The following is a 26,475-nucleotide window of genomic DNA, read 5'->3' as shown; positions in this document are numbered from 1 at the left end:
GTGGTTTCTCTGTCGCCTCAAGGCCCGCAGTGCTCACGATAAGGCTATGATCATACAAGCTCTTGCTGCTTTAGAAAACGGCAACTCGCCACAGGTCTGGCTTTCGCATCTTAAACAGTAAACCTTTGACATGGTCGTTACACCCCAAGTTATTATAACATTGCACTGGGATCGACATGTCCTTCTTTTGTCACTCTTCTAATGCTGGAACTTCTACCATATCTTTCCTTTGTGCATACCTCTCCTCCCTGCCTTTCTGCACTAGGATTTTGCTAGCTAATCTTACAGTCCAACTACACCTGCCATTTGATGGTGATGGTCATGGGTCCTGTTTATGGAGGCGGTTACCATAACAATGTCCTGTTGGCCACAACATGCTGAGCTGATCTTGTGGTACCCAGTGACGGGCAACTTCCACGCTTGCACTACAACCTAAGACAGGGGAATGGGGCCTCCCCAGAGACGGGTAAGCAGTGCAGGGGCGGTGGATGACCTAAGACAGGGGCTACTTGATTCCCTTTGACATGCAATAAACAAAAGAGGGGAACTTGCTGATAGCAGGCCTTCCCTGGCCCCCGGGGCCCAGCCCCCAATTCCTTGTTCTGCATGTCGAAGTGGCCAGCTCACTAGGCCATGACATATGTGCTCCACGGGAACGTCTTGACCTTTATCTAACAATGGCAGATGTCACAACCAAATTTCTCCCCCTCTCTATTGTCCGTGCCTTTCTCTTAGGGTGTTGCCAACTTAATTTTGTCTGTACTACGAAGGCAGCCTCAGCTGTCCCCCTTTGTCTACCATCGTCACGGTACAGGATGCGAGGCAAGGCACTGCACTTGAGTGATCCTTGGAATGGACCTCAAGGAGAGCATGTCCTATTGCATGCGGGTTTGACGTCCTTCCTTACCCCACCTTATCCACGCCCCGCCCCACGAAAAAAGGCGTCGGCTGATATGGCCTCGGATCTGGGGAAGGCGCCTCCTTAGGGCTGAGCCATACTATGCAGCCACTTCTGCACAGTGGGATAGGACCTCTACTCTCGCCTGTATTGTCGTAATAAAACAAAAAAGGGGGAACTGTGGTGAGCCGTTTCTGTGAACTGTGGCCGCCATTACAAGATGGCGCTGGTTTCCCCTGTAGTCTGTGACAAACAACTCCTTATCAGAATGAGTTGGCACGCTGTGACTTGGCACCCTGTGAGAAAAGTCCACGTGGCAGCTTCGCATTGGGGCTTGAGGTGATTTATTAAGGCTGGGAGGGGCATCCGGGGGAGAGAAGAAAAAGTATCAAGGACCTGAATAAACTGCTGAAAGAAGATTCCTGAGTTGCGTCTTCCTTGCGGGCAAGGGGTCGCGACACACTGTCATTCACATTAACAGAATGAAGGAAGAGAATCATTAAGAACAACTCAATAGAGACAAAAAGGCATTTGACAAAAGTCAACACCCATTCATGGTAAAGACTTTCAGAAAATAGGAATAGAAGGAACATTCCTCAGTTGAACAGAGGTTATCTACCTAAAACCTCACAATCAATAGTACACTTAGTGGAAAAGAGCTAAGTACTTACTCTGTAGTATAGGAAAACAAGCAAGATTGTCCACTCGCTACTTTTACTCAATATTTTACCACATGTTCTAGGGAATGCAATAAAGCAAGAAAAAAATAATAAAAGACATAAACATTGGAGAGAAAAAAGGAAAACATTTTTGACTACACAGGTTGCATGTCCCTTACTTGAAATATTTGGAACCAGAAGTGTTTCAGATTTTAAAGGTTTTCAGATTTTAGATTATTTGCATAGACCGAACCAGCTAAGCATTCCTAATTCCAAAATCTGAAATCTGAAGTTTGAAATGCTGTAAAAAAAAAAAAGAAAAGAAAAAGAAACACTTTTTGAGTGTAATGTAGTTGCTCAGAAAGTTTTGAATGCTAGAGCATTTTTTATTTTAAATTTTCAACCATTTTGGATTTTGAATTTCTGGATTGGGGATTCTCAACCTGTAAAGAAAATCCTGAAAAATATACAAAAAAAAAAAAATAAGGAGGAAAGAAGGGAAGGACAGAGGAAGAGAAGAACAAAGGGAAAGAGAAAAGGAAAGAAAGAAACCTACTACAACTAGTAATTGAATTTATTAAGGTCTCAGGACACATGATCAATGTATAAATAGAAATTGTATCTCCATGTATTAGCAACAAACAACTGAAAGTTGAAATTAAAAAGTAATGCCATTTATAAGTATATCAAAATTAAAATATATAGAAAACAAATATATACAAAATATATATGAATAAATTTAACAAGTGATGTATAAGACTGCTACATTGAAAACTACAAAACATTGCTGGAGAAAGAAGATCTAAATAGATGGTTCATATCATGCTTGTAGATTGTAGATATTGTTAATATATCCCTTCTCATCCAATTGATATATAGATTTAACACAGTCCCTTCCAAAATCCCAGGAAGCATTTTTGTAGAAACTGGTGTAAGGATAGACAAATATACAAATCCAACAGGCTTGGACAGACATAGACATACCTGTTGACGTACCACAAGAAACAAATGTTAATTTCTATGCTAAAGCTAACAAGAAATTGATTAGAAAGGTCTATTATATATAATAATCTCAGTACTAATGCTAATTTTTTCTGAAATGAAAAAAGATCACAATATGTAATAAAGAAATTATGTTTTCTGCTGGATGTAGTGGTGCATGCCTATAATCCCAGATATTCGGGAGGCTGAGACAGGAGGATTACAAGTTCAAGGCCATTCTCACCAATTTAGCAAGACCCTTTCTCAAAATAAAAGTAAGTCTACATCATGTTCGGCCAAGGAAGGAGAAGTTATGTTCCATTTGTGCACAATGTGTCAAAATGCATTTTATTGTCATGTATAACTCATTAGAACAAATTAAAAAATAAAATTAAAAAAATACAGGTACCCCTGTACATATACAATTATACAACCAGTGTGATTCTATATCATGTACAACCAGAATAATGAGAAGTTATACTCCATTTATGTATAATATGTCAAAATGCATCCTACGGTCATGTATATTAATTAGAACAAATTAAAAAAAATTATTGATGATGCCAAAATAGGATGATCAAACCTCTAGAAAATAAGCATAAATTGTAATAAATGAAACCCATTATAATAAATGAAAAGGATAAATTATAATAAATGAAAGTGAAAAGGATTGATTTAAAAATAAATAAAGGAATAGAGAGGAAAATCACTGGCAGAGCACTTGCCCAGCATGTGCAAGACCCTGGGTTTTATCCCCAGTCCCGCAAAAATGAAATGAACTAAAAATTTCAAAAAAAAAAAAAAACATAATAAAATTATGTTTTCCTTTATTTCCGTGTTGATTCAGTAAATACAGAATCAGGTAGAATCCTGGTAAAACATCAAGTAGGACAATTGTATTAACTTTTCTTGAAGAGTAGAAAAATCCAGAATTTTGGTAGCGCCAAGGTTCAAATATATCCCTCAAAAGTTCATGTGTTGAAGGGTTGGGAATGTAGCTCTTGGTATAGTGCTTTTCTAGTGTGTTCAACATCCCATGTTCAGTCCCCAGCACCACACACACACACACACACACACACACACACACACACACAGTTCAGATATTGGAAACTCAATCCCCAAATTTATATGTTCAGAGATTTGGAAATTGGAGCCTTTAAAGGAAATTAGGATTAGATGAGGTCATACTAGTGGGTCCCCTATGATGACATTAATGACTTTATAAGAAAAGTAAGAGTGACTAAACTAGCATATTTGCCCTGTCTCACCATGTAATGACCTCTGCCATGTTTATAATACAGTAAGAAGGCCCTCCCTCATCGGCTGCCTTACAGATGCAAGCACCATGCTCTTAGGCTTCTTAGGGGCCAACCCCCCCCTTTTTTAATAAACTATCCAATCTGAGTTGTTTGGTTACAGCAATAGAAAAGTCAGATAGTATACCATCTCTGGGTTGTGCACAGTTTATTTTATGAAATAGAAAAAGTCCTTACCACATAAAAGTACTATTACATGGAACTAGGAAACTGGAAGAGTGTAGCCAATTATTTAAAATGATAAAAGAATTAACATCTCAAAGTCATATTATCTTTAGATATTTTATAAGTATTATATTTTTATTGCTGACCAATAGAAGACATATTTCATCATGTAATGGTAATGATTAGCTTTTAAAATAATGGGAGTCTGAGGCAGGAGGAACACAAGTTCAAGGTCAACCTCAGCAATTCAATGAGGCCCTAAGCAATTTAGTGAGAACTTGTCTCAAAAAAAAAAAAAAAAAAAAAAAAGGGCTAGAGCTCACTTGTAATACTAAAAATAAAATAAAATAAAATAATGGATTAGTTATTTCATTAAGAATATGTTTTCAGGAAACTGGAGAGTTCTAGGAGATAATTGACTTTTGAAGTTCTGTGACTCTCAGTATAAGTATAATGTGTGTCATGTAACAGGGAATGTTACCCACTCAGTAATCATGGCAAGTAAAAAACAGACAGAGAGGAGATGACTTTATAATTCCAAATCAAAGCATCACAACAACAGAGTTCTTAGAAGAAAGAAGAAAACAGTGAATATTTTCCTAACAAAACAAAAACAATTGGATGAGGCTAATGCAGATGGATGGATGGCTCTCTTAGCAACAGCTCAAGGTACATTTCTATTGTATATAACATTAAAAAGGGAAGTTGTCAGTTTGTATTTTTACCATTATTTAAAAGACACTACCAGAAAAAAAATCTGTTCCTCTTCGAATTCTTCCCCTCACAATGGCCATCTCCACCCTAAAATTAGAAACCAAGCTAGTAAGAATCAAAGATAAGAATGTAAATATATGCTGCTAAAACCTTGACTGTGTTAACGTTATATTATATGTAAAAAACTAAATTATAAATACGCTGGTCAGGCCAAAAGAATTGCTTCCTTGCTTTATCCAGTTTCCATCTTTTTAAACAATTTCTCAATCTGTTTAAATGCTGTTTCAGAGCGTACAGTGTGGAACCAAACCCATGTTTCATGTTTATCAAGTATACTTGTTTGCCCACAAATGTTTGGTGCTCTCAGACATTGGGATCTCACTTTATGACGTATTTAGAAACTCCCTTCTGTAATTATAAAACTCTGAGCCAAAGCTGAGATTGACCACTAATCAAACATGCCTGAAATAACAGATGTTCAAATAAAATTATTTGACTTAATGTAAATTGCAATTTTATTAGAATATACAGATCAGGCAATTTTTTATAAATTAATATTCAAGTTAAGACAACAAGTAATTCAAATTTTATAAATTTCAAATTTAGGTGAATATACACATAACTATACAAGATTTTTGATTAATCTGTATGATCCTCTGGTCAACACTTTTGTGTATGTAACATTAATAAAAAGCATTCTTGGGCTGGGGATGTGGCTCAAGTGGTAGCACGCTCACCTGGCATGCGTGCGGCCCGGGTTCAATCCTCAGCACCACATACAAACAAAGATGTTGTGTTCGCCGAAAACTAAAAAATAAATATTAAAAAAAAATTCTCTCTCTCTCTCTCTGTCTCTCACTCTCTTTAAAAAAAAAAAAAAGCATTCTCTTTAAACCATATTATAATTCTGATATTCCCTGAATTTTCAGCTGCTGCATTTTCTACTCTACATCTGGCAGGTTCTTCTTCCTTTCAGTCTGTGCATTTCCTGTATTCTAAAAGTAAATAGAAACAGGACCTTAACTGAGGAAACAGTGAGTCTTTGGCTAAGGAAATGCAAGCAGAGATAGAATACTGTATTTTGCATCTGGGGTTTGTTTCTAACAAAGTATTCCTCATTATCACCATCAAACAGAACTAAAGGTGGCCTTTGTATGGACTCATCCGTCTTGCCCAAGTTACTCATTCACAGTAATTTAGGGTTTCTCCCTAGTTGTAGAGCCTCTTCAAGGGATGCATGCCTATTTCAATATGCCAGAAACAATTTAGTGTACATTTAGGAAATACTTTGATCCTATTTGCTATTCCTGTTTTTATGGGTTTTGTTTTGTATATTGTTGTTGTTTATTTGGCCTTGCTGAGGATCTAATCCAGGCCCTCGTGCATGCTAGGCAAGTGCTACACTCCCAGCCTCCTATCTTATGTTGTTAAAAATGTATCATATCATATTCTCTTGTACTCTCTAAAACTACAGACTCAAAATATCTTTTTTTTTAAATGGAACACTTCATGAATTTGCTGTCATCCTTGTGCAGGGGCCATGCCAATCTTCATTGCACAGTTCCAATTATATAGTATATGTGCTGCCGAAGCAAATGAAGAAATTTTTTTTTTTTTTTTTTTTTTTTTTTTTGGTACTGAGGATTGAACCCAGGGGCACTCAACCACTGAGCCATATACCCAGACCTATTTTTTTTTTCTTTAGAGACAGGGTCTCACTGAGTTGCTTAGCACCTTGTGGTTGCTAAGGCTGGCTTTGAACTCAAGATCCTCCTATGTCAGCCTCCCCAGTCGCTGAGATTATAGGTGTATGTCACTGTGCCCGGGCTAGAAATTTTCTTAATTTGTATATTAATTTATTAAAAGTGTTTGAACTAGCCTTATGATATACCTAGCCTAGTTCTCTCTTCAGATCAGAAGCCAGCTTGCCACAAGTTATGAAGGATTCATTTCTGTTTTCTGTAAAAATATTAGGATGTCTGTATAGCCTGGCCATTAGTTGATGTTGTAAAGCTGATTGGAATGCCTGCCCGTGCCCTGAACTCACCCATGCCTGGTTTTCCCTGACCAGATAACAACCCTTTCCTAAACCTTAGTGATGCCTCAAAAGTTCTGGTCTTCCCTGGCCAGATAATGACCCTCTCTGAGTCTCTAAGACCTCCATAAATTCTGATGTCGGGGCCAGCAAAAATGTAAACTATGTTATGCTCCTCAGAGTTTTGTTATCTGTAACCCCCCTTTGTGTAACTTTTTGGTCTATAAAACTGGGCTGCAAGGAAGCTTCGTGGCTGTCCTTGGCTCCCATGATTTTGATGGGAAAGGCAGCCCGGCCGGTCGAAATAATAAGCTTGCTTTAATTTGATTTTAATTGGAGTCAGTGGTCTTTTCTTGCATCATGGTCCAACACCTTATATGCCATTTCAGTCACCTGTCAGAACTACTTTTGAATAGACAGTACCAATAAACTATAAACAACTGACTTCTGGTTATTTCTAATAATGATTTGTTTTAAGGTCACTCTTTTTAGAAGATCATTTTAGCTGGGTGTGGTGGAGCACACCCATCTTTGATCCCAGTGACTCGGAATTGTAATCCTCCTGCCTCAGCCTCCAAAGTAGCTGGAATTACAGAAGCGTGCCAACACATCCAGCAAAATGGAATTTTAATAGTAAGTACCAAGATAAAGATAAAAAATCTAAACAGGCTCCTTTCCTAAAGTGGGGTGGGAAGCAATGTCAAGGTTGGGAAACGGGTAGCTCAGTGGTCTAGCCTTTGTCTGGTATGTATAAGGCTCTGGGTTTGATCGTCAGCACCACAAAACAATGACATGATTTTCTGGAGAACAAAATAGCATAATATGTTTTCAAGAGAATAAGTAGCCAGGCACTGTGGCCCACACCTGTTATCCCAGTGGCTGGTTTGGCTGAGACAGGAGGATCACGAGTTCAAAGCTAGCCTCAGCAATTTAGTGAGATGCTAAGCAATTCAGTGAGACCCTGTATCCAAATAAATAAAAACACAAAATAGGACTGGGATGTGGCTCAGTGGTGGAGTGCCCCTGAGTTTAATCCCTGGTACCTCACTCCCAAAAAAGTCATCTTTTTAGGAGCTCTATATCACGTGAGGAAGAAAGGGCTCTCCTTACAGTTTCCTGTTTATTTACTATCCTAAAATTGAATTAAGAATTTCTTTTGTTTTATCATTAAAATGGTTTTGTTCCTGGGGCCTTTCATGGAACAGTAAGATAAAAATCTGTAATGCTAGTCTACACAAGTTCAAGAGCTCTAATTCACCCAATCATTCAAAATACATGTAGATGGTGTGCTGTGCAACAAGCTGTAACATTAGTAAGTCACCAAAAGTATAAGTTTAAAGCCACCTTGTTACTTTTATAATGAACAAGCAGATGACCATTAGTGGCTTTCTTGTTTTATTATCTCTTTTCTGCAAAGTGGATTGTGGAATTCTTAACAAGTTCGAGATCAAGACTAAGGCATAGCCCTAATTGCCACAGGGAGCATACATCTAATAGTGTCTAATAATATTGTTCTCCAAATTATGAGTAGCTTTAGTTAAAATGCCTTCTTACAGTTTCAGATAAAAATTTCTGTATTTTTAATTTCTTCAAATTTCCTTAGTAAGTATGTAAAATTTTATCATGAATAAATGTAGCCAATTTTTTTTAAAAAAATAGAGATAATAAAGTTGATAAATAATTTACAGATTTGACCTCAAAAGGGCAGCTAGGAGGCCACCTACATTATTAAACTCACTGGGTTCTCAGCACAGGCTCTTTTTCTTAAAAGAGTACCTTTAAAGGATATTCATTTGGAGTTGAAAACTTCAGAATTTCCAAATAAAATTCAAAAATCTTTCTGGTGAATAGGGGTAGGGGATATTTTAAGAAATTACCTGATAGCTAGCTGAGAGCAAATATTTGTGAAAATAGGACATGTGGGTAAATAGCAGAGATGGGGAATAAATTGGAGAGAAAACAAAAAGAAGCTAAATCGAATATATATGCTGGTGGCCCATGTAACCAGATGTTTATATCTGAACTGTCATTTTCATTGGTATGGATTAATTGCTTGATGTTTGACAACACACATAACACAGTTGCTATTTTCCCTAAGTACTGTGTATTCTTGTCATTCAAAATTCAAATGAGAGCTGATATGCCAGGCATATTTTTTAAAAGTAGAATAGAATACCATTAATACTCCCATATTAATACCATTAATACTGGGGAGGCTGATATGGGAAGATTACTTGAGCCCAAGGGTTCCAGACTAGCCTGGGCAATATAGCAAGGCTCCATCTCAAAAACAAACCAAACATAAAAAATGAGGGCTGTTAATTAATACCCCCCAAAATAACTTTTAGAAACATTTATGATTGGTTATTCTAGAAAGATATAGTTCTCTTTCCAGAGTTTGAAGATTACAGAATTCTGAATTTTTATATAGCTTTCCATTAGTAACAACTGAATTTATAAAGAATCAAGGACTTTAAATAACATTGCTTAGTAAAAGCTGTAAGCAAAAAAGTTTTACCTCTTGTTTTTCTTGGTTTTGACCCATATTAAATAAAGCTGGTATTTTAGATGAATCTGTATTCCTTGACTCCCCTTTCAGCACTTTTATCTGTTTAACTTTTGCAAAAATATATAAAACAATGAAAATTTGTTATTCCTACTTGGAAATTTTACTCTCCTTTTCAAGAATTTCAAATGGAAATTCTGAAGTCCACTACAGTTGGTTTCTTAGTTTATTACAAAGGAAATAAATGAATCATGAGTTATAATAATAAAATACGGTAAACTGTTTTATAATTCAGAGTCTAGTATTAAAGGAATATATTTTTATCCTAAGTATTACTAAGCAGATCAGGTAATTCCTCATAAGTGTACAAGTACTACAGTCTTGCTATTATATCATATTTTCACAAGGTGTCACTATTCTTCAAAAAACATAACTTGGCAAAAAAAAGTTTCATTTTAAGATAAATCTTAAATTTATAAATCAATCTATGAAATCCTTGGGTGCCTAAAGCACATATAACATTCCTGGTCAAATAAATATAGAAAGGTGATTTATTCCAGGTCATTTACTGAACCAAAACCACCTTCTTTGAATGCTGTCCTAACATTTCAACATTGAATGAATTAAAAATTTACCTTTTTAAGCTGTCTTAACACCTCTTTAACCCATTGTGTCCCATTGTACTATATAGAATTGAAAACTTGGGATGTAATGGGTTTTTAAATTATCTCATTTGTATCATCCTTTATTTGAAATCTCAACAATGGAAAATGTTTTTCTCAATAATTTACCATTTTCAAATCATACTATAACCTGTATTACAAAAAAAAGTCCTGTACATGTTATCATCCGAAGATTTATGCAGCTAAGCAGCAAATGTATACCTTCCATTCCTTTCATCTCCTTTGACTGTATTGTGAAAGGCAATTCAGGGAAATGGAATTCTTTCCTGTCAGATCTGGAAAAATTCAGCTTCCGTTTGTTCCCACTTGCCATTTGGTGGCTTGGACCTATTCGCTCATTAAATACATGCTTCTCCATTTGGCTCTAAACAAACAAATGAGAGCTAGTTTAAAGAAATGTGTGTAACTATTGTAGAATGACAAGCCTAGAATTGCTAACCATTTGGATGATGCAAAATATAACAACAATTATTTAAAATTAAGAAGTAGAATAGAATACCATTAAACATATAAACAGATCAAACTCCAATGTAAGTTTCAAAAAACAAACTTTTAGTATATTTATTATTCTGAAAATAACAGTCTTGCTCCAGAGAACCAGAATCTTAACTTTTAAGTTCTAGTACCATCTATTGCATTCTTTGGAAAAATTACTTCAGTTCACTTTCCTATTTTATAAAATTACACACTTTGTGAACACTGGGAAAACTCAAAGAAAAAAAAAACTACTTATGAATGGCTTTTGGAAAACATTTGTCTACCTATTTTTGATCATTTGGTAAAAGATCAAAAAACTTTGTTAAGGCAGTGTAATTGTGCAGTATCCCACTCCACAAATGTACAGAAATGTACTTAAAACACCTACTCTTAGATAGGTTTGTGTTGACATCATTTTCATTATTAAACTGAGCCCGTGCTTCAATTGTGAATAAACCACTTTCCTATGTAAAAATTGGTGAGGGTGGATGAACTACACTGACTATTTTTTTCTAGTGAAAGTAAGTAGTATATATTTGGCAGTTGTTTTTAATCCAGAATAAAATATTTAAAATATTTTTGTGACTTTTAAAGGTAGAAATTTTAATTTATTCTAAGTCTCACGTTAAATACAAAACTTAAGATAAAGAAAATTAACTAAAATTGTGAAAACAATAAGGAAATAATGGCCTATTATCAACTCAAGAACATGAAATCTGGAGATGTAGCTCAGTGGTACATTGCATGTTTACCTTGTACAAGGTTCTGGGTTTAACCCCCAGTATCATTAAAAAAAATAAGTAAATGAAAAAAACTAAAAGCATATTTTTTAAAATGTTGGAATCCCAAAAACAGAGAAAAGGAAAAGGGGACTAATGTTAAAAGAGGCCACATTTTAATGACTAGCTTCTTGTCTTACTTGAGTGGGACCTGTGTCCTCTTGCCTGCTATTAGACATAACTTGTCCAACATATTGTGAAGAAGTGCGTCTCTTTTTTGCTCTTTCAGTTAACCTATTATTTAAAAATAAATGAGAAGTTATTAGAACTCCCCAGAAGTGCCTCTGTTTTAGTTTCAAGATGTGTAAGTTACACCATGGATGTCTACTGTCAGAACACTGAGGACCAAAAAGTGATTGGCTGTCTTTAAGTACCAAGAGCTCTAAAGAGAGAAGTGGTAATGAGGAAAACTAATGCATGGCTAACATGTGGTAATGAATATGTCATGGAGTTACTACTGCTGGCCTAATTGATCTCTTCTGACTGTCCTGAACTTGGATCTCATATGAGCTTACTGTCTAAGACTGGCTTATAATCACAATTATGACACCATGGTTTTGGGATCAAGATCAATTGGGCTATTATAGTGTGTAACCTACTGCACCTTTGGATGGACATGTTCACTTGTTCATGTCTGCAGACCACTAATCCTTAGGATCTGCCAGTCCAAAAAAGTCTGCTAGAATCTGCTTGGATTGCTAAGTATGGTGACGCATGCCTGTAATTCCAGTAACTTGGGAGGCTGGGGCAGGAAGATGGAAAGTTTGAGGCCAATCTCAGCAACTTAGCAAGACCCTGTTTTAAAATAGGGACTAGGCAAGTAACTCAGTGGTAAAACACCCAAGTTCAATCCCCAGGTAGGCCCCCTCAAAAAAAAAAAAAAAAAACACTAAAAGAATCTGCTTGAACTAATTAATAAAGCTTGTCTCCTTCCTTACATACAATCACAATAGATGAATTTATAAATAATCCTAATGATTTGCTAGACAGTCTCTCACCATTCAATATACTGTCCACAATTAATCAGACTCAAGATACCAGTCTCTCATCAGAGGTTAAATCTAAAACTGGCCCAATATGCTGTTTTCCTGCCAAAACATTTGACCTTAAAATGCCATTTGACTAACAAAGATTATTTCTTATTATCCTTTCTATATTTAGAGAATTTGTTATGATATAGAACAAAGCTTACTTTGTTGTATCACCTGCTATGGTTCAGATACGGTTTGTCCCCCAAAGTCCATGTGCTGGAAGCTTGGTCCCAATGTGATTGTGCTGAGAGGTGGTGAAACCTTTAAGAGGGGAGGCCTAGGAGGACCCAAGATGGCGAACTAGAGGGAAGCTTCATTCCTCGTGGCTCCATAACTCAGGATATGAAGAGAGGAACTACTGTTTCTCTGCAAAGTAGCCATCATTGCCCACTGATACCCTGCTGTTTATCTCCCTTCTGGTGTCTACCAGCATATCGCCTGCCTTTCTAGCACAGACTGCTTGTTTACTGCTGCCTATCATCCGCCTTTTGGCCATTTGCCTGCCTCTTGCCTGCCCATTGTCCACCAGCCAACCTCCAGGATTGCTGCTGTTATCTTAAAGACTACCCACAGACTGCCTGCTGCCCCCTGGAAGCTCATTACAGTACCTGCAGATGAGGTATTGGAAGCCTTCAAGGACACTATAAGACTACAGGATAGAAACTGTACTGCCTCAGATCCATACTGCTAGATGGGAAGACACCCAAAAAACATGAAAAAACAAGGAAACAAAGTGCCTCAAATAAACCAAGATTTTCCAACAATAGAAGCCATAGATAACACAGTAGAAGAAATGCCAGAGAAGCAATTTAGAAGGTACATAGTTAGGCTGATCTTCAAAATAAAGAATGGTATCAGAGGGAAAATATAGGAAGTGAAAGATCACTTCAATAAAGAGAGATTATAAAAAGGAATCAAGCAGAAATCCTCAAAATGAAGTAAACAATAAACCAAATTAAAATTTCAATTGAAAGTATCATCAACAGCCTAGACCATTTGGAAGTCAGAGCCTTAGGCAATGAAGACAAAATACATACTCTTGAAACTAAAGTCAACGGCACAGAGAAGATGGGAAGAAACCATGAAAAGAACTTCCAAGAAATATGAGATAACATGAAAAGAGCAAATTTAAGATTTAAGTGAATACATGAAGATATGGAGATATAAACCAAAGGAATGCACAATCTTTTCAAAGACATAATATCAGAAAATTTCCCAAATCTAAAGAATGAAACGGAAAGTTATAAGAGGCTTATAGGACCCCAAATTATAGCAGACCCATACCAAGGCACATTATAAGGAGAATGACTAACATACAGAATAAGAAAAGAATTTTAAAGGCTATGAGAGAAAAAAATCAAATTACATACAGGAGGAAATCAATTCGAATTTCAGCTAATTTCTTAAACCAGACTCTCAATTCGAGGAAGTTCTAGAACAACATATATCAAGCTCTAAAAGAAAATGAATGCCAACCAAGAATCTTTTGTTGTTGTTATTGTTGTTTTGTTTTGTTTCTAGTTGTAGTTGGACACAAACCCTTTATTTTATTTATTTATTTATTTTTATGTGGTGCTGAGGATCGAACCCAGCACCCCGAACTGTTAGGTGAGCACTCTAACATTAAGCCACAACCCCAGCCCCCAACCAAGAATCTTAATCCAGCAAAATCAAGCTTCAGATTTGAAGATGAAATTAAAAACCTTCCATGATAAACAAAAATTAAAAGAATTCACATCTAGAAAGCCTGCACTACAGAACATTCTCAGCAAAATATTTTACAAGGAGGAAATGAAAACCAGCAAAGACAGGAGCTACACTAAAGGAAAAGCCAATCAAAGGAGAAACTTAGTCAAGTTAAAAACCAAAAATAAACCGAAGTGACCAGGAATACAAAGGATATCTCAATAATAACCCTGAATGTTAATGGCCTAAATGCATCAGTCAAAAGACATAGACTTGCAGATTGGATTAAAGAAAAAAATATGCTGTCTTTAAGAGACTCACCTCCTAGGAATAGACATCCACAGACTGAGGTGAAAGGTTAGGAAAAAATATATCTGGGAAAAAACATATCGCTCATAAACAAGCTGCATAAACAAGCAGGGGTTTTCATCCTCATATCAGACAACGTGGACTTCAAACCAAAGTTAGTCAGAAGGGATAAAGAAGGATATTTTATACCGCTTAAGGGAATCGTATGTCAACAAAACATAACAATTATAAATATTTATGCCCCAAACAATGGTGCATCAACATACATCAAACAAATCCTTCTCAATTTTAAGAATTAAATAGGCCACGACACAATAATACTAGGTGACTTTAACACACCTCTTTCACCACTGGATAGATCTTCCAAACAAAAACTAAACAAAGAACCTATAAAACTAAATAATACAACCAATGATTTAGACTTAACAGACAATATATAGAGAGTATTTCATCCATCATTGAGTGAATCACCTTCTTCTCAGTAGAACATAAATCTTTCTCTAAAATACACTATATGTTATGCCACAAAGCAACTCTCAGCAAATAAAAAAAAAATAGAGATACTATCCTGCATTCTATGAGATCATAATGTAATGAAACTAGAAATCAGATAAAATAAAAAATAGAAGCTACTCCTCCAACACCCGGAGACTAAATAATATGCTATTGAAGGAACAACAGACAGCCAAAGACATCAGGGAGGAGATAAAAACATTCTTAGAGATAAATGAGAACACCGATAAAACATAAGAAAATCTCTGGGACACTATGAAGGCAGTGCTAAGAGAAAAGTTCATTGCATTGAGCTCATTCATTAAAAGAGTAAAAAAGTCAACAAATAAATTACCTAACATTGTATCTAAAGCCCTAGAAAAAGAAGAACAAATCAACACTAAAAGTAGTAGAATACAGGAAATAATTAAAATCAGAGCTGAAACCAATGGAATTGAAACAAAAGAAACAATTAAAAAAATTGACAAAACAAAAAATTGATTCTTTGAAAAAATAAATAAAATTGATAGACCCTAGCTACTCTAATAAAGAGAAGGATAGAGAAAACTCAAATTATTAAAATTTGTGATGAAAAAGGAAATATCACAGTGACACTATTGAAACACAGAAGATAATTAGAAACTATTTTGAAAATTTATACTCCAATAAAATAGAAAATATTGAAGACATCAACAAACTTTTAGAGACATATGCTCTCCACAAACTGAATCAGGAGGACACACATAATATAAATAGATCAATTTCAAGAAATGAAAAGCCTACCAACCAAGAAAAGTCCAGGACCAGATGGATTCTCAGCAGAGTTCTACAAGACCTTCAAAGAAGAATTAACATCAATACTCCTCAAATCATTCCATGAAATAGAAAAGGGAGGAACTCTTCCAAACTTGTTCTATGAGGCTAGTTATCACACTGATACCAAAACCAGAAAAAGACATAACAAGGAAAGAAAAATTCAGACCAATATCCCTGATGAGCACAGATGCAAAAATTCTCATTAAAATTCTGGCAAATCACATACAAAAACATATTAAAAAGATAGTGCACCACAATTAAGTGGAGTTCACCTCAAGGGTGCAAGGTTGGTTCAACATATAGAAATCAATAAACATAATACTTAATAGATGTAAAGACAAGAATCATATGATTATCTCAATAGATGCAGAGAAAACATTTGACAAAATGTAGCACCTCTTCATGTTCAAAACACTAGAAAAACTAGGGATAGTAGGAACATACCTCAACATTGTGCTAAGCCCAATGCCAACATCATTCTAAAGGAAGAAAATTGAAAACATTCCCTCTAAAAACTGGAACAAGACAGGGATGCCCTCTTTCACCACTTCTATTTAACATAGTCCTTAAAAATCTAGCAAGAGCAATCAGACAGAAGAAAGAAATTAAAAGTATGCAAATAGCTAAAGAAGAACTCAAACTATCACTGTTTGCTGTTGACATGATTCTATATTTAGAAGATTCAAAAAAATTCCACCAAAAAACTTCTAAAACTAATAAATAAATTCAGCAAAGTAGCAGGATATAAAATCAATACCCATAAATCAAATGTATTTCTATACACAAATAATTGAATCCACTGCAAGAGAAATTAGTAAAACTACTCCATTCACAATACCCTCAAAAACTAAATAAATAAAATACTTGGGAATCAATCTAACAAAAGAGGTGAAAGACCTCTACAATGAAAACTACAGGACACTAAAGAAAGAAATTGAAGAAGACCTTAGAAGATTGAAAGACTTCCCATGCTCTTGGATAGGCAGAATTAATATTGTCAAAGTGGCCATACTACCGAAACTGTTTTACAGATTTAATGCAAATCCTATTAAAATCCCAATTACATTCTTCATAGAAGTAGAAAAAGCAATCATGAAATTCATTTGGAAAAATAAGAGACCCAGAATAGCCAAAGCAATCTTTAGCAAGAAGAGTGAAGCAAGAGGCATCACAATACCAGAACTTAAACTACACTATAGAGCAATAGTAACAAAAATGGCATGGTATTGGCACAAAAATAGACATGTAGACAAATGGTACAAAATAGAAGACACTGAGACAAACTGATATAAATTGGGTTATCTTATTACTAGACAAAGGCACCAAAAACATACATTGGAGAAAAGATAGCCTATTCAACAAATAGTTCTGGGAAAACTGGAACTCTATATGCAGCAAAATGAAATTAAACCTCTATCTCTCACCCTGCACAAAAACCAACTCAAAGTGGATCAAAGACTTAGGCACTAGGACAGAGACCCTGTGACTAAAAGAAGAAAGAGTAGGCCCAAATCTTCATCATGTCAGCTTAGGACCTGACTTCCTTAACAAGACTCCTAAAGCAAAAGAAGAAAAAATAAGAATCAATAAATAGGATAGATTAAAACTAAAAAGTTTCTTTTCAGCAAAGGAAACAATCAATAATGGAAATAGAAAGCCTACAGAATGGGAAAAACTCTTTACCACACACACCTCAGACAAAGCACTAATCCCCAAGATATATAAAGAACTCAAAAATATTAGCACCGAAAAACCAAATAACCCAATTAATAAATGGGCTAAGGAATTGAACAGACACTTCACAGAATAAGAAATACAATCAATCAACAATCATATGGATAAATGTTCATCATCTCTGGGGCTGGGGTTGTGGCTCAGTGGCACAGTGCTTGCCTAGCATGTGTGAGGCACTGGGTTCGATTCTCAGCATTGCATATAAATAAATAAAATAAAGGTCCATGGACTACTAAACAATATTTTAAAAAATGTTAATCATCTTTATCAATTAGAGAAATGCAAATCAACACTACTCTAAGGTTTAACTCACTCCAATCAGAATGGCAATTATCAAGAAAACAAGCAATAATAAGTGTTGGTGAGGATGTGCTCAGTGGTTGAGCACCCCTAGGTTCAATCCCTGTAACCAATAATAAATGTTGGTGAGGATGTGTATCAAAAGGTACACTCATACACTGCTGGTAGGACTGCAAATTTATGCAACCACTTTGGAAAGCAGAATGAAAATTCCTCAGAAAACTTGGAATGGAACTACCATTTGACGCAGCTATCCCACTCCTCGGTTTAAAATCAGCATACTACAGTGATGCAGCCATATTGATGTTTATAGCAGCTCAATTCACAATAGCTAAACTATGGAACCAACCTAGTTGTCCTTCAACATATGAATTGATAAAGAAAATGTGGTACTTATACATAATGGAATATTACTTAGCTTTAAAGAAAAATGAAATTATGGCATTTGCAATAAATGAATGGAACTAGAGAACCTCATGCTACATGAAATAAGCCAATCCCAAAAAGCCAAAGGCCAAATGTTTTCTCTGATAAGCAGATGCTGATCCATTGTGAGAGGGGGAGATAGGGAAGAATCAAGGAACTTTGCATTGTGCAGAGTGGAGTGAGGGGAAGGGTGGGGTTGTGGGGATGGGAAGAACAATAGAATGAGACAGACATTATTACCCTATATATGTATGATTACACTATTGGTGTGACTCTACACCATGCACAGACAGAGGAATGAGAAATTGTATTCCATTTGTGTACACTGTGTCAAAATGCATACTACTGTAATGTATAACCAATTAGAACAAATTTTTAAAAAATAGAAAGGAGAGCAGCAGAATAGAAGAAGGGATCAGGGGAGGGAGGAGATGGAAAGGGGAGGTACTGAGGAATGAAATTGTTCAAATTATACTGTTTTATTGTGTGCACATATAAATATATTAGAACAAATCCCACTGTTATGTATAATTATAATGTGCCAATAGAAAGAAAAAATGATTATTATTATAATAAAATAATAATTCATGAGTTGAAAACTTAGAACACCACAAAGATTGAAAGTACAGTGATAACCAGGCATGGTGGTGCATTCCTGTGATTACAGCAGCTTGGGAGACTAAGGAGGAGATCCTCATCTCAGGTTCAGGGCCAGCCTTAGCAACTGGGTGAAGCCTTAAGCAACTTAGTGAGACCATGTCTCAAATTAAAAATGTAAAAAGGGATGGGGATGTAACTCAGTTGCAAAAAAAGCACCAGTGTTCAATCCCTGGTACCAAAAAAAAAAAAAAGTACAATGATAATTACTCATCATTTTTTATTCTAAGTATCACTTTGGCCATCTAACACAGCTTTTGATAAATTGTGTTTTTAGTTCAAGAAAGTAGGCAATTTCTGTTTCTACTTCTTCATTAACCTAAGAATTATTCATTTGATTGTTTTTGTTATTTTGGAAGCAGAATTTAACCCAGAGCCACATCTCCACCCTTTATATTTTTTTGTTTTTAGACAGGGTCTTACTGAGTTGCTTGGGGCCTCCTTGGGTTGCTGAACCTGGCTTTGGATTGGCCATCCACCTGCCTCAGCCTCCTGAATTGCTGAGATTACAGGCATACTCCAATACTAGCATATTCCAATACTGGTGCTAAGAATTATTTAGAGTTAACATATTCCAAGATATATGTTTAATTATTTTGATTATATTTTTATTTTTCATTTATTACACTGCATTTGGTGAACTTGTTTAAACAAGCTAAAATTTCCTTTATAAAATAGTACAACACAATTCATTAATATATAAAAGATCTTGTTTCTTATACTTGACCAAAAAACAATAAGATTTGGGCTTAATTCATAATTATTTGATTAGTAACAAGATTAAACAAGTTTTAGATGCAAAAAAATATTTTGAATATGTTGGATTAAATATATCATTAAGATAAAAAAAAAAAGAGGTGAGGCCTAGTGGAAGATGATTAGATCTTTAAGAAGGATTAATGCTTTTCTCTTGGGGGCATGTTTTACTCTTGAAGGACGTTCCATAAAAGAGGGTTGTTACAAGGGAGCCAGGAACTTCCCCTGAATCCCTTTTGCTTCCTTGCTTGTATACATGCTCCTTCCATATATTGCCCATTCCCTCTCCACTTCTTTGTCATGTTATGATGCAGCCAGGGGCCCTTGCCTGGACCCTCTCACCATGAGAATATGGAGCCAAATAAATCTCTTTTCTTAATAAAGTACCCAGCATTGGGTATTTTGTCATAGCAAAAGAAGATGGACTAAGACACCAAGGTACATGTATAACAGAAGTTCAGTCATATCAACTTTTTTCTATTATACAATAACATTTTATTACTTAGGTCTCTTCTCTATTACAGCTCACCTTGGATTGGGGTGGGAGATATTTGAATTGAGACTTGCTGCCATCAAATTAGTGCTAGTTAGATTGATGGGTGGCATTATCATACACCCTCCAGCATGTGGATCTTCTTTCATACCACTGGAGTTAGTGCTGGGATTGACAGGGTTTGATGGCTCATTGATTATAGGTTTTGTATCTTGACACACAGTGTGAGCATTTTCAGTTGCATCCTGTTGACCATGTCCACCTTCATACTCCATCTTTTTCAGTTCTGCAATATCTCCTTTTCCTCCTTTAACTTTAATAACTCTGACCTTGATCTCCTTGGGCTTTTTCTCTTTTTCTACTTCCTGAAATATACACATCCAAAATATGAGTCATGAGAATTTTTTTTCCATTAGAGGGATAATTATAAATCAATTATGTTGGCTGAAATGAAAAGCAAAGTTCTTACCTTTCCCAAAACTGAAGTACTTAGGAACGTATTGCTATAAATTGCTTTTCTTTCATCTTTCACAAGTTCGTTTTCTTTAGAATGCTCTTTTGGTTTTATGAATGAATTGACTTTTGCTTCTTGTAATAATTTAGCTCTCAGCTCTGGCAAGAATCTGATAAAACAAGCAATATCAACAATAATCGTTCTAAAGTTTATGTTGATATTTTATCTTTCAATAATCATTTAGCCAATTATTTCACATTTCAAGTATAGCATAAACAACGCTACATGATTAAAATGGGTGCTAAGAACTGCTTTGGGAGGCTAATGCAGGAGGATCATGAGTTTAAAGCCAGCCTCAGCAACTTAACGAGGCCCTAATCAACTTAATGAGACCTTGTCTCTAAATAAAATATTTTATTTAAAAAGGGCAGGGGACTAGGGTTGTAGCTCAGTGATAGAGTATTTGCCTAGCAGGTTGTGAGGCACTGGGTTCGATTCTTAGCACCACATAAAAATAAATAAATAAAATAAAGGTATTGTGTCTATCTATAACTGAAAAATAAATAAATAAATAAAGGGCTTGGGATGTGACTCAGTGATTGAGCACCCTTGGGTTCAATCCCTGGTACCAAAAAAAAAAAAAAAAAAAAAAAAAAGCACTCAAAGAGATGGCTCAATATTCACCTCTGAAATCTGCTCCCTGGGGGATGGGGATGTGGCTCATTGGTAGGATACTTACTTAGCATGTGTGAGGCCCTAGGTTCAATCTCGAGCCAACAAAAAAAGTAAAAATTTAAAACTTTGCTAGCCAGGCATTGTGATACATGCCTATATAATCCCAGCTACTCCAGAGGCTGAGACAGGAAAATCACAAATTCAACGCCAGCCTGGGTAACATAGCGAGACCCTGTCTCAAAAAAACAAAAATGACTGGGAATATAACTGAATGAAAGAGTGCCCCTGGGTTCAATCCCCAGCATTAAATATATATACATCTGCACATATATATGTATACACACACACACACACACACACACATAATTTCTTTGCTATTGGAATCTACTATGTAAAATTTTTACTAAACAGGTGATTTAGATTCCTTTTGTAATACAAACTCTATTCAATAAATTAAATTTTATTAATAAAAATTTAAAATTAATTTTTCATTTATCAAAAGTAAAGTTTTAATAAATATCTATTCTTTTCAAGGTCAATTCAGGCCACTTTGTGGTTTTTGTGGTTCCTTAAAGTAACAGGACTTAAAAGATGAACTACCTAGTTTCTGAAATATTACTCTGGAGAAATATTTTCAGTACAAAGTTACATAATACATCAAAAATGAAGGACGATTGTTTTGATTTTAGTTTGACTTTCTTTCTTTTGAGAAGTTATTCATTTTTTAATGGAAAATTTATTTCTATGGTTCAAAATTCCAAAATCGATATTCCAAAAGCCACTACTGCCATTGGTTTTGGAAAGTTTTGAAATACTAGTCCATAATGAATTGTTCCCTAGTCCAGTCCACTCTTGTCAGCTGGGCGTTGCACATGTCTAATAACAGGCAGTGTGAGGAGATGTAAAAAATCTCCTATTGGGGCTGGGGTTGTGGCTCAGTGGTAGAGTGCTCGCCTTGCATGCATGAGGCACTGGGTTGGATCCTCAGCACCACATAAATGTAAAAATAAAAATATTATGTCCACCTAAAACTAAAATATCCTGTATGTGCATATCTCCAGTGTGTGCCAGGTGCAGTTCAATCCCCAGTACCAAAAAGAAAAAGAAAGAAAAAAAAATCTCCAGTATGATTAGTTTGACTAAATTAGAAAATGTCACACTTCTGTTAAAATTCCTTGCACAGATGGGTGCAGTGGCGCATGCCTGTAAGCCCAGTGGCTTGGGAGGCTGAAGCAGGAGGATCACCAGTTCAAAGCCAGCCTCAGCAACTTAATGAGACTCTAAGCAATTCAGTGATACCTTGTCTCTAAATCAAATATTAAAAAAGGGTTAGGGATGTGCTTAGTAGTTAAGCACCCCTGGGGGTTCAATCTCTGGTACTTAAAAAACAAAGCAATAAAAACTCCCTTGCACTGAAGAAGGTCCACAAAGGAAAGAGGCGTCATATCAAAGGAAAAAGTCTTACCCAAACATTTTCTGAGAGTTCCATAATTTGAACTCAAGTTGCTTTCACCCTGTAATAGTAAAATCCTAATAGCTAAACACCTAGGAGATATCAACTTAATCTATATGGAATTTATATGAAGCAACTTTCTTATGTAATGATTGGTACTTTTTACCAATGGCATGTTCATTAATAAATCTTCTTATTTTTTGTTTTAGAGTAAAATTCTTAAAATGCTTGAAGTTCTAGTTACTCTCAAGGATTCTCTTTTCTTTGCCTTTTTTCTGTTTAGTGGCAGTTCTCAGACTTTTTCATCCCTGACCTTAACTCCATCACATTTAAATTGCTGTCCACATTTCTGAATTCATGTCCACAGGCAAACTGAGTGATTCTGCAATTAATAAGAAACCTTTCTTGTTTCTTTCAAAACCCAAATACAAAATAATGATTTTTAGAAATAAGGCTGAAGAATGAATCTTAATTGTCCATGTGTGACACACAAGATCTAAAGAATTATGGTCCCTATCTTCAGGGAACTTCAAATTTAGTGGGTAGGATCAGAAAGCAAGTCTCACAGCAGAGAATAAAGAAATAAAAAATAATTTGGGAAGTGCTAATTATAGTATAAAGATCAAAGATGCTATCAAAAGAGGAATAACCAATTATTTTATGACTGAGAGGCCCAAATGGGAGCTAAAAGGTATTGATTGTCTATTTAATGTTATTTCTGCTCTCTGATGACTCTGAAATTGTAGAATGGAAAACATATCACACTGCTTAGAATATTGTAAATGTGTTATGATGTCAGCTTTCATTAATTTTATTTAAATTTTCATCCATGATACCTGTAAGTCTATCATATAGTCTGTACCTGCAACAATAACTCATTACGCTTTTGTTAAGTTATTTCATAACATTAACCTATCCAGCAATTCTCCTGCTAGTAAAATTTCCTAAAGTATCCAAAACATTATTATCCAAAGTACAGGTATGAAGTAATGAACTGGTGTGAATATACTGTGTATACAACCAGAGATATGAAAAATTGTGCTCTATAGTGTAATAAGAATTGTAATACATTCCGCTGTCATGTATAAATTTTTAAAAAAACTTAAAAATACTTAAAAGACCACATTCACTCAAATGCTTACTTTTCAATAAATCCATCTCTAGTAAAATACTCATGATGCAAAAGATCAGTAGAGGATGTCCTCTCAGCAGGATCAATTTGTAAACAAGCCTAGAAAATAAAAAATATTTTGATAATCAGTGAGTTCTAACAGGGCAAAAATTAAATTTATTTGACAAATGATTCTTAGAAATAGTCAATTACCCAGAGATGAGAGAGAAAAGATGAAATTAAAGCTCAGGAATTTCTGACTGTATGTTCTGATCATTTATTTCCCTAAGAAATTTTTACTTGCAAAGCATTATTACAGGTTAAATATTCAATGATTCTAGCCAAAGCAAAGCTCAGTGTATTTCTGTGATGAACAGAAATTATTTAGCTCATTTTGGTCCTCTTGTCAGCCCTGTATGGTAGAAAGTTCATGGGAAATAATTTGCATTTGACAGATCTGGAAACATGATTAGTGATATGCTAAACTGGATAATTTTTTCTGTATATATGATACAGGGGATCAAACCTAGAGACTCACATGTGCTAGGCAAGTGCTCTACCACTAAGCTATATCTCCAGCCCTAAAGTAATATTTTTAAAAAGTATTATAATTTATGCAGATTCTCAGATATACATTATTAATCTTAACATACATGAACTATATCTGCCAGCAATCCATTAAGCTTTGGATATTTTTTCCTTGCGTTTTCGGGGTGTTGAACTTGAGGAAGGACTACCCCAGCAAAAATAGGACTCCTAGTAAAGATATTCTGCAAGTGAGGTGTCAAACTGCCTGAAAAGAGAAATACATACTTATAAGAAAACATAGAAATTATCTACAATCAAAATAATCAAATTGCCATGTGATCTCCACTAAATTACTAAAAACCCAGACAAGAAAGAGTAACAGTTTTTAAAATTTTTCAAAGTTGAACAAGAAATTATCTGAATGTCATAAAAAAATTGAGGTTTCACTAGTAAACTGTTAATAACACACAAGTAGCATAATATGGCACATCAGGTTTGTTTTCTTTTCCCAAACTGTAAGACATGTACTATTACCCCAAAAAGCATTTTTAAACTTTTACATATTTCCTTATTGGTATCTAAATAGTTGAACTACAATTTCATCAGCAAAACAGATTACAGCCTTACTCAAAACAGCTAAAACATTAAAATTATTTTAAAATCAAAATATTACATAAGATGAAACAAGACTACAGACTAGTAGTAGAGTGGAAAGAACTATAAATAAGAGTGGAGAGAACTAAGTCTAGCATCCGTTTTGCTATAACTAGTTCTGTGACTGAGCAAATCTCTTTGTTTTTTATGGCTGAATTTATCTGTAAAATTACGGGATTAATCTAATTTTCTCTAAGATTCCTTCTAACATTAATCTCCTAACCAGAACTTTAAAGAAGACACAAAAGAAGTTGATGTTTTAAGGCTCTGAACAGTATCTTAAGTCAGTATTTATCTAGATTTCATTGTTTTCATAATTGTTCCCAGTTCCTTCCTCATAATCCTGTAAAATTATGTTTATGTATATCTTTCCTACCACACAAAGCGCTCCTTGAGCTCTTCATTCAGAAATATTAAAAACAAATTGTTGAAATACCCTGTGCAAGGCTAACCACCAAAATATTTGAGTAATTAAAGCAGATCATCAAATAGTTAAAACTCTCATCAAATATATTTCTTTAATTTTTGTTTGTCATCAAATATATTCTTTTTCTGAGTGTTGTACTAGGGATGGAATCTAGGGCCTCATGTATGATAGACATGTGTTCTAACACTGAGCTATGCCCCCAGCCCTCATCAAATATATTCTTTTTATATCTTTATTTTTATTTATTTTTATGTGGTGCTAAGGATCGAACCCAGTGCCTCACACATGCCAGGCAAGTGCTCTACCACTGAGCCACCACCCCTGACCTCAAATATATTCTTGAATAATTTATTTTAACTACCCTGAGGTTTTTTGTTTTGTTTTAGTTTGGTTTGGTTGAAAAGAATGGTTTCTAAATAAATAATTGGTGTTTCTATTTCCAAATGCTTTAAAAAATTTTGACTCAATTCTATTGTTCAAAAGATCTTATTTTAAAAGTACAAATATTTGTAGAAGGCAAAAATTAACAACAACTTTTAGACAGTCTGAAATACATTCCTTTTGTACTGTTTTTCTTAGCACCAACCATCAACATATGGCTTAGCTATCTGCATCCTGGAAAAGAAAATATTATTTGTAAAAACAGAAAATTTTCTACCTTCTCTATCAGCCCCAGGCATCCATCTGCCATCATTTATCCAAACAATATGCTTCCCTGTTTTTAGGCAGAAAAACTAACTTTGAAAATCAAACAGAATTTATCTGGTAATATTTATTTAGGCATGTAATAGAATATTTCATTAATACCTACCTACTTTTAAAACAATTTTATGAAGTAAATCTAAGTCAGAACTGCTAGGAAGATAGGGATTTCCAGTGGCCATCTCAATGATCATACAGCCCAAAGCCCAGATATCCACTGGCCTGAAACAAACCCAACTAAATTACTTTTTCATCAAGATCATCTATTTTAAAAATACTTTTAAAATAAGATCAAGGCCAAAGAAACAAGAATGTTAAGTGGTATCATTAAAATTTTCACTGTAGCATCATATGCTAACTTTAAACATTAAATATTATCGCATTTTATTAATAACATTAAATAACTTGTATTTAAGTTGCACAAGAAGCCCTGAAATAATCCAGATAAAAAGTAACTAATTCTAAAATTTTTTCATATACTTATATAAGCATATTATCATAAGCGGTTTATGAATTAGATTTGAATACTAAAGTCTCATGTTTTTTTTTTTTTTTTCT

General features: G+C 34.9%; 1 protein-coding gene and 1 non-coding gene across 2 annotated transcripts; both read right to left on the bottom strand.

The window, feature by feature from the left end:
• Positions 1-5,674: 5,674 nt before the first annotated feature.
• Positions 5,675-26,111, bottom strand: LOC144254319 (cyclin-dependent kinase-like 3). The gene is made up of 9 exons (XM_077797324.1): positions 26,027-26,111; positions 24,260-24,399; positions 23,638-23,726; positions 20,383-20,536; positions 19,950-20,278; positions 11,354-11,447; positions 10,159-10,321; positions 9,287-9,384; positions 5,675-5,728 (listed from the first exon to the last, which is right to left on the bottom strand). The coding sequence occupies exons 1-9, from the start codon at positions 26,109-26,111 to the stop codon at positions 5,675-5,677; spliced, it is 1,206 nt and encodes a 401-aa protein (XP_077653450.1).
• On the bottom strand, positions 6,225-6,330 carry LOC144249248 (U6 spliceosomal RNA). Its single transcript, XR_013342204.1, has one exon. It is a non-coding gene; the product is annotated as a U6 spliceosomal RNA (small nuclear RNA).
• Positions 26,112-26,475: the final 364 nt, after the last annotated feature.

This window comes from Urocitellus parryii, chromosome 1, assembly GCF_045843805.1.
Source record: "Urocitellus parryii isolate mUroPar1 chromosome 1, mUroPar1.hap1, whole genome shotgun sequence".
NCBI lineage: Eukaryota > Metazoa > Chordata > Mammalia > Rodentia > Sciuridae > Urocitellus > Urocitellus parryii.
Note: the sequence above shows the minus strand (reverse complement) of the source record. Positions and strands in the feature narration are given on the sequence as shown.